We start from the raw sequence: 10,264 nt of genomic DNA on the forward strand, positions 1-10,264 counted from the left end.
CGATACTTACTGATCCGATGAAGACAAGATGACCAACACGCAACCATTGAATTTTAACTGTGCAAGATTGTTATCGCCATAGGTTTCCCTATGGCTCATAAGTATGTATGCTTCATTTTAGGACTTTTCGGAAGAATATGATGGCCACAAAATAGAATAAAATTTCAACAGCTTCAATGTGTGGTATCGCCATTTTTCAGAAAGTCTAAAAGAGATTTTGTTCAAATTTCACAAGTAGATTACTCTTGATCCTTAGTTTTCAAGTTAAATTTTGATAATAGTGGCAAAGGGAGATGAATTCTAGTGGTATTTAAAATAAAATATAAACTTTATTTATTTTACAACAATTATGAAACAAGTTATTTCAACTTATAATAATCACTCCAGTTGGCCCAGATGTTAGCGCGCGGGGGGTTTTAGTGTGTGGAAGGACAATGGTGGCCAACAGGTAGACTTCTTAAATTTGGGCATTTAAATGCAATACTTTTCTTTTTCGTTGTGATAGAGAATTTACTCAATGTAATAATAACACAAAGCAAATCCATTTACCATATGACAAAAGTTTATTACAAACAGTTATACTTTCAGTATAAACACTGTACAAGCAGTGTCTTAAACAAAGCAAAACAAGTTTCCGGATAAACAAACGTTTGGTATATAAAACAATTTATCAGTAATCAAGCCGATTTTCGCAAGTTAATCCAAATATTAAAATGAACAGTTAATTTGCACATTGCGATATCCAGTTTATTCTCCAACCAAACACTACATGAAATGTTATAGATTATTTGAAAAACAATATATTCTCTCATACATATAAGCGAATCAATCAATATTTCAATTGAAAAATACCTATATGTCTATTCTTGATTAAATAATCTTTGCATTTTATAAAATCACCGTCAAATAATTTATCAGTACTGACGAGATGGCAAACAGCTTACAGAGTGCACTTATTTTCACCTATGGCAGGAACCCGTTATGTTGATTCAATTATTTTGAAGAATTTTAGCGAAGGTAAATAACCCTTGGATGAGACGATATACTTTTCTTTATGATAAAATACTTTCATTTTATTACATCATTTAGTTCTGAAATATATATTCAAGCAAAGGGCATGACGCCATAGCATGGTTAAGCAGTCCAATCAAAATACCATGACGTCATGACATTACGAGTACTCCGATTCACAAATGAAAGGATGACGTTCTCCACAATCCACGTCACCCCAGTTGTAGTTGTCGTTAGCGTACTGCAGTAATACACAGTTCTGGTGACCTCCTATGTTATTTGGTTGACCTAAATGCCAACTTGTGTAGTTGAACGGAACAGATTCTAAATCCGTAGTCCAAAGAAAATGACCCTCCGAGAATTCGTCTTGTCCACTTGTCCAGAATCCAAAGGCTCCTGTCTGTGTCAACGCTAGATAAAATATAATGAAAATGGATTCCTATTAAGAATTTGAACAGATTTGTCCAGCATATTTCATATACATTCTGCATTTTCATTAAAAGTCTTGGTATTTTTGTTTTTGGAGAATAAACAGTATACATGTACATACTAATAAGGGCCCAGCATATGAGATACAGTTTACTTTTAGTAAGCACGGTGCCGGTCTGTCCGTTCGCCTTTCTGATGTTTCGACTATCTATTTGTCAACACTTCCATTTACTGAGATTATCTCAGAATCAATCCAAAAGACAAATACTTTTTAAATTTGATTTGCTCATAGATTGTAAATGTGCAACTGAGATTTAAAAGATTCTAAGGTCAAGATCAAGGGCAATTTTTTTGAAAACAGATCATTGGTGTACGAAAAGGCAAATGGCGGGATAATTGCTGACCTAAGATATGGTTCAATTGATGACAATGTTTGAATGAAACGATAAAAATATGTTTGTACAGTAGAATTTGTCAAAGGAATTTGACAAAGACAAAGGAAATATATCATTACAGTTTTTGTATAATGGCATTATACAAAAACTGGCAGAGGGCATGGGGTGTACTAGGCTTAAACAGATGTTTCACACTAGGTGGTTGAGTTCCCATGGTAGTGTTCAGTTAGTTGTAGACAACTTTACAGATCTTGTTAGTGTCATTCTTGAGAACAAATCAGCTAAGGCTATATCTATGCACAAGCCCATCACTACATTCAAGTTTTTCTATGTGGCTCACTTTCTGGCAGATGTGCTGAAGCACCTTTCTCTCCTTTGTAAGGCATACCAGAGGTCTTCCATTGATTTCACTGAGGTAAACCCTCTCCTTCATTCTACTGTTGAGCTCCTTCAGGAGATTAGGGATAGGAAGTCTGGTGAGAATTTGGCCAGATTTCTCAAAATAGTGCCCTCTGAGCCAGTTGTAGATGATGCAGGGTTATTCACATTTGAGATTAGGGGTCATACTATCAACCTCTGGGATAGGTTCACGGAGGAGGGGATGCTTATTTGACCCAGCTCTCTGTTTGTCAGGTATGTCTGAGGAGGTTTTAGATGATGTTGTGACATACATTAGTAGGTGTTGTCTAGGGTCAGAGATGGAGCGTAGACAGGATGTGACAGGGTTTAGGGCATATGCCAAGGTTCAGGTGAGGTCGATTTTTCAGAGTATAGGAGATGTAGCTCAGTTGGCCATTAAGTGTAGGGATAGTTTTCCTCTGGTAGCTATGACTGCTGAACGGCTGTTGTATATCCCTGTATCAACAGTGGATTGTGAGAGAGGATTCAGTCGGCGTACTTGATAAAGACAGACATTAGGAACAGCCTAGGTCCCCGCAGTCTGGAGAACCTGTTCAGGATTGCTATCCATGATGGTGAGATTGACTTTGAAGCTGCATTCAAGAAGTGGGCTGCTGTCAAGCAGCGGCTCATCCTGATGCCAAGGTACTAAGAGAATCTTGTGAAATCTTGAAAGAGATGAACATTTGAACAGAAGTTTGTAATTACACACTGATATCCATGGATATTGTTTATTTCAATATTTATTTCATGTTAATCTATGATCTTGGTTTGTGATATCTGGTGATACAACATTAATGTGCCTCATTTCAAAATGTATTTAATATTTAATCTATGACCTATTACTATGACATATTTCTATTTCAGTGTAGGTACAATCATTTTTTATTCATAAATAATAGTAGCTAGATTATGTGCTTCAAAATAGTTGCTAATAGACAGAAAAAAATATTGCATTCTAATTTTATTGAAGATAACAGTAGCTATAGGTAATGTTAGTCTCTTGTAGTATTTGAAGTATGATAGAAACTTTGAATATTTTAAACTTCATCATATATATATGTATTTGTTTTGTTTGATGTATGATTGTTGTAACAATGAATAAATCATGTAATGATATAATAAGCAGTGTTTGTGTTTCTTTTTACCATAAGTTCAAGGATTACAATAAAAAAGGAAGGAACGAGAGTCTTGAGCCCCCGCGGTCGCGCTGATGGTGCTCAAATTTAAATTGGCGGAACTAATTCAGACCCAGAGCTAGCCCTGAATGCAGTTGCAAAACTCAAATACAGCACTTAAATTTCCAACTTTTTAATGTAAACTCTAATGTATGTTTTGCTATATTTCTACTATGAGCCAGATGCAGGTATAAACATGATCTAATTATACAACAACATGCAACAAGAAAAGTGAAAAAAACTAGGGCAAAATATTAATAAAATAAAAATTAACATGGAGACCCTTAAACTAGTAAACGGAGACAAGACCAAGTGTTTCGGAAGGGTAAGTGTCTTCTGCTTTTTTGACGACACTCGCCATATTAATCTTAGTCAAATGCAAGTAATGTCATAACCTCATAGCGAGAACTGGACTAGTGGAAACATAGAATGCACTTTAATGAACATAATCAAAATCGGCGACCATCATATCACACAAAAGAAAATAATCATAATCAAGCTATGTTATGGGGTTCTATTAATAGATTCTTTTGACTCGAAGCCTGTTTACCCGTGTCATTACGTATCCAATCAACGATGTAATGCTGCACCATGGCTGACGTTACAGACAATAGATGGCTTTGCGACCACCCTTTCTTGCACGTGCGAATGGCGTCTACATACGTCCTAGGTTCTACGTGAGCCGTATAGCAGTGTTTCTTGCTACCAATGGTCAGTTCTTTTCCGGTGCATGATACAGGTTTTCTGATTCCTAAAAGGGTATTACAAAAATGTAAATTATTACTAATAATTTCGGAAAAAACATTATGAATCGCCGTTTAAGCCAAAACTGTTACTATCAATGTAACACACATCCAGAATACTTTATTTCCAATTTTGTAAAACATGTTTTTCATTTAAATTAATATAACAATTGATTAAATAAGTATAATATATATATATACCAGGTGTATTACAAGGAACGTTGTATACCATTATGTCGTCTATATATGCCAAGCCACCTGCGGGTACCTTGAAAGTGAGCTGTAACATACCAAATCAAAACAGTTTAGCAAAATAATATTTCCTTTTTACTTTATACTAAAAATTAATACTTTCTCTTTTTATGCAGCAATCAAAAACTATATCATAAGGTTAAAATTTAATGGTTTCCGTTGCATATCAAATAGGTTTCACGAGAACGGAAAATGTTTTGTAATGTTATTGTCGTGAAATAAATCTGGTATTGAAAATGATATTTTAAGAAGCTATAACTACGAAAATATTACCGTTACAAAACGTTCAATAGTGTAATCTTTGGCGGTTTGATGACGTCAAGCCTGACAACAAGACTGTGCTATTTTGAATGGGTAGTCAACGCCATTCTGTCTTTTTCTAAAATTATCTGGTAATATTTGCTTCAAAATATGCTATCATTTGGGTAGGTGTGTAAATGTTTGAGTGGATGTAGAAAAGTTATTTCAAAACAACAACTATTCTACCGACGTTTGATCTGCATCTGATGAGAAAATATCCAACTTCGAGTAAAGTTTATAGAAAGTACCGTTGTGATTAATCAATACCACAGGTATTATCTTCACACATTGACATATATCCCTTTTGATATTTGTCGCAAAGTAAAAGAGTATCCGTTATATCAGATCGATAAAATTCAATATTTCAATGGCAATAATACAATTACGTATTCTGTTTCCGTCAATAATGCTTTATAACTTATAAATGACACAGAAACACAACTGTCATGTCGAGAGTATCGGGTGTTTTACTATTTTATTCCCGAATATTTTTAGTAAGGATGGGGTATGGTGTAGTGATACGAGCTGAGGATATGTCAAGGCAAGACGATTGGGTGTCATATGTCGTGAGGTCGAAGCCAAGACGGGGCACGAGTCACACAAATCGTCTTCCTTCTTTACTTGTGTTTCTATGTCATTTTTCAATTCATAATAACAATATATCATATACGGTAGTGTTTGTTGATCTGAAGGTTTACGATATGAACTACATGCATTGCAATTAGACAGCTAAGAAAAATGTAAAGGTCATTACATTGCTTCAGTACTTGCTCAAGACACTTTGATGACAAGTTACTCCAACCCTTCCTTCAAATGATCTCTAAACCCTAAACATGAACTAAATGTAGAAAACATTAAATTAACTTTAATTATCTAAAAATTACAATATGGATCACACTCGCCAATTAAACGCAATATGTGACGGCATAGCCACTGATGCAAATCCACAAATCTTTGAATTGATGATGTCGCCCCATGTATGGGTTTTCACTAGAAATGATGAGATATCAAGATTTCTTCTTTCGAGCTTTTTCACACAGTATGGTTATCTAACCTTGAACGGTTTGCTGAGGTACTCCGAGTCAGGCACGACTTCAACAAGGGTCCAGGTAGTGGGTGTATGGGGCGCTGTGGAGTGAATAGGGTAGCCAACACCACCATCCTCCTGGAGTATTCATAGAAAACAACTGAGCAACATAAAAAAGGACAGCCATCGTGAACCAATATGGAATAGGGTAAACAGATTCCGCAGGAGGGTAAGCGTTTTAATGAAATATACGTGGCTTCCGTCAATATCAAGGACTGTGAAATGTCTTCAGTATAGATTGAAACTTTGTTTCAATCCCGATAAAGTCATTGGTTGTATTACAGGAAAATTTAAAATATACTGGTAAAGGATCAGGATTGTAGCTAAAAGCAAATCAGTCGTGACATGCATATGTCCACTAAAAGGGAATGTTCGAATGCTATTACTGAGAAAAGGAAAACTAGTGATCGTAATATCCTCACCGTAATGTAAACTGTAAACTGTGTTGTTGGGTATTGTGCCCTGAGGTAGAATCTTATACAGTATGCAGGTGCCCTGTCAAAAATTCGGGAGGTCAGCTTTTTTGAATAACTGGAGTAACTATAGACCATATGTCCATCTGAAAAATATGAATTTATATCATTAATAAAACCTGTTTTAAAATTGATGTAAAATAAAAAGAGGATTAAAAAAAGTCTACTCAACTAACGATAATTTTTTGTAAGATTAATAAAGTTTTCGATTGTTAACTTTTTCTTATTTTGATACTGTTAAGTTGTTCTTAGCCTCTTCTTTATTGTTATAAATTGCATTAAAGAAGTTCGACCGACATTCATAAGCGGTTATGTTTACCTTTAACCCCCATGTACGTGTGGTCACTGATAGCAGCTGTGGCAGCAAGTGTTTTCCAGGGATACCCACCGTCGGCTTCGTTTGTATAGTTACACATGTGTAAATCTTCAAAATCACAGTACGTCAGATTGAACCGGGTGTTGGTGTCTGTCAGAAACGAATCAAACAAAACTATAAACACTATATGCAATCAGAAAAAAATAACCAAATTACTGAAGCAGGTATCGGTAACATTTTGTATTAAGGTCATTATAACATATATTCTATGTGTTATATAATGTATAACATACATTCTATGTGTTATATAATGTATAACATACATTCTATGTGTTATATGATGTAGAACATACATTCTATGTGTTATATAATGCATAACATACATTATATGTGTTATATAATGTATAACATACATTCTTTGTGTGATATAATGTATAACATACACTCTATGTGTTATATAATGTATAACATACATTCTTTGTGTGATATAATGTATAACATACACTCTATGTGTTATATAATGTATAACATACACTCTATGTGTTATATAATGTATAACATACACTCTATGTGTTATATAATGTATAACATACATTCTATGTATTATATAATGTATAACATACATTCTATGTATTATATAATGAGAATAGCACAAGCGCTTGTATGATTACATTAACGAATTTTGACGAAATCTTTAATCTTTCTAGGTGTTCACATTTTAGTTTCATCAATTGGGCCAGAGAGGATCCAAATTCTCTTTTATACAGTATTGAGTTTTCTTGTTTCAATTGTGCTCTACATATTTTGGTTGAAATATCCTTATCCTTTCTGAACGAGTAGAATTTTTGAAATGTGCCTGTATATGCAAAGTTGTAAACGGTTCTTCTCCGCCTGTTTCAACAGTAAAAATCTTAGAAGATAGAAACAGCTGTATTGTGAATGCATGTTTTGGTCAAAGTATATCAAATGCTTGAAATCACGTGATCTCTAATGATTCAATCCACGGAGAAATGGCGGGGAAAAGAGTCACATTTTAAAGAAAAACCGACACATTCTTTTCTTTCATGTAGGGACATTTAACCTATCCTATATTAAACAAAATGATTTGGTTGGAAAAGGGTTGAACCATTAGAAGCCACTTGATTCCCCTTATTGGTATTCATTATCAGTTTTTAAATGTTCAATCCATTTTGTGTGACTTAGGTTCATCTATCTATAGGGTCACGCTATTCAGCATGACGGGTGACACCATTTCAGATAACATATCTATATGAATATGATGACGAAGGCTTCAAGTATCTATATCCATAGCAATCTGTCATAATTAAGTTATAATTGTAACTAGAACCGTTTCAGAAGTTCCAAAAACTGTCGCCGTGGTGGTAAAGGATGCATGAGAAAAAAATGCTTAAATACATTAAAATACTGCGGGACAACTTATTTTGTAGATAGGTTAGGAATCACATCAGTACTTATGACTGGGATAACCAAAAAGTATTGGACATAGAGAATAATCTTTTCAAGCGGAAGATGAAGGAAGCCATCTGGATACACTATGTTGGGCTATCTGAGTCGAGATGAGGGGGCTTATCGACTCTCACACATTTATAAACAGGATTAAAACAAAGCGTAGGCGAAACTGATTCATCATTTCGTACATGCATAATAACTAAGTGTACATATGCTTATAGCGTATCCGAATCGACATCGATATGATATTGCGAATTCGTATATATTTTACAACTTTGCGTGCATACGCTTTATGGTCATTTGTCTGATGCAGGTGACAGGTTACGCATCATGCTTGTCACAAAAACGTCACACACTAACTTGTTATGATGCATGTCTACAACTCATACTAACCAACCCGATTAACATGTTTAGAAACTGAGCGACAGCGTTTTTAAATTTATTCTAAGAACATGTTTAGAAACAACTATTGTAAATGTATTGCATTATACAGTTACGCCAAATACATACCAACGTTAGGGTCCGGTTCTAAGCAGGCACTCGATATGGTTGCATCAAGTTGGGCTTTCAATGTCTTCATCTGTGCCTCTAGAGTGTGTAAGGTGTTAGAAATGGTCGTGTAAGTGCTGGAAAAAACATACATATCCAAACAACCCTGCTTGCTTGTCGTTCCCATAGAAACCACAGCGGCTAATAAAGCCAATTTGATCGAAAAGGAAGCCATCGTCATACTTTAATGGCCACGCAACACTGAGACAACGCTATCGTAGGTGTAGCTTATATACATGTAGGTACGAGGATTCCTTAAGTGTTAAAAACAGAGGAATGCCTTATCTATCAGCTGATTCTGAAGTGCAGGTCAACACTGCAGTGCACGTATCCGTGCACGTATCCACTAACCTATCACGAAATCTGTGTTCACTATGCATACACTGTTTCCTAAGGGAGTAGCCATTACTTGAAGTGACCTCATCACGTAGATGGTCGTCTGCGATAGTACAAAATTGTATGTTTAAGCTTTCAAACCCCAGCGTTTCAATTCTACTCTAGCTGCATGTAAACCAAATGTGTCACTGTTTTGTTAATCGCTGTTGGTGCGAGAGTCAATAACATATTTCCAATGTCGGCATGCCAAGACAAACTACATTTTCTACAGCAACCACTTTAGGTTTCCTCACTCCTGATTCATTGGATAAACCTGCTGGATTGATAAACAATTTTGGTTAACCACTAGTTTGCAGGTGTTATACACTGTACCTGATGTCAGTGGTTAACCTTTTAATGATGATGGCATATAACAGTGCTTTGTGGCGTCATCTTCCATTGTGACATCATGATTCATTGATATTGTTCCCCATCAGAAACATACATTATGTATTGCTAATGGAAACATGTGGTTTTCTTAAAGAAATATGAACGGTGTGGGAGAAAAGATCACTTAAGTCGTGATGATTGATATCATGTTTATCTAACTCTCATTAGTTTGTTTTTTTCAAATTATAAAAGATACAGTATATATTGATCTCAAATAGGTCAATATTGACTAAAAAATCAACAAATCTTATTGGTCAATATTCTATTTATTGATCTCACCTATGAACGTGTGTATGTTGTTACAGGCGCAGTCGCCCCACTCGTAGTTATTGTCGGCGTACTGCATTAGGAGACAATCCTGGTCACTACCGACGTTGTTAGGCTGGCCGGGATGCCAGTCTGTGTACGTCACGGGGAGGTGGGCGCCCTGGTCAGTCCATTCGAAACGGCCTTCTACTCGTTCGTCGTTGCCACACGTGTAAAAGCCATTCTGGCCAACAGACTTCAGGCCTGGTGTTATTTGAACATTAAATACTGATATATGGGATCTATCTTATGTAAGCAGGTTCGGTGATAGGAAAAGGGAAATTATGTAATACTTTTCTTAAATAATGCATAAAAAGTACAACTTTTTGCGGGATGAAGACAGAGAAATCGCAACTGTGGGTAAGATTTATAGAAAAAGATAGAACGAGGCTTTGCCAAGTGTTACGAGTTTTAATATTTTTACAGCAAAGAAAAACAACTCAAAAATAGACAAATAGAACAGTATACTGCTAATTTTAACGTTATCCTTTTAATTTTGTTTTGCGTCGAAAGAAAATTAACCACCGTGCCATTTTTTCCCAACAGGACCAGAATAATGCTTTGCCTAAAAACTTACCTTGATCTGCGTTG

At 35.4% G+C, this 10,264-nt stretch overlaps 1 protein-coding gene across 1 annotated transcript; it reads right to left on the bottom strand.

Annotated features, from left to right (window-relative positions):
* Nucleotides 1-1,171: 1,171 nt before the first annotated feature.
* LOC110440327 lies at nucleotides 1,172-9,113 on the bottom strand. The gene is made up of 7 exons (XM_021483319.1): nucleotides 8,564-9,113; nucleotides 6,587-6,733; nucleotides 6,217-6,353; nucleotides 5,762-5,872; nucleotides 4,357-4,435; nucleotides 3,963-4,163; nucleotides 1,172-1,422 (listed from the first exon to the last, which is right to left on the bottom strand). Exons 1-7 carry the CDS (start codon nucleotides 8,781-8,783, stop codon nucleotides 1,172-1,174), a joined length of 1,146 nt encoding a protein of 381 aa, XP_021338994.1. The 5' UTR covers nucleotides 8,784-9,113.
* Between the last annotated feature and the right edge of the window lie 1,151 nt (nucleotides 9,114-10,264).

This window comes from Mizuhopecten yessoensis, unplaced genomic scaffold (genome assembly GCF_002113885.1).
Source record: "Mizuhopecten yessoensis strain PY_sf001 unplaced genomic scaffold, ASM211388v2 scaffold11179, whole genome shotgun sequence".
Taxonomy (NCBI): domain Eukaryota; kingdom Metazoa; phylum Mollusca; class Bivalvia; order Pectinida; family Pectinidae; genus Mizuhopecten; species Mizuhopecten yessoensis.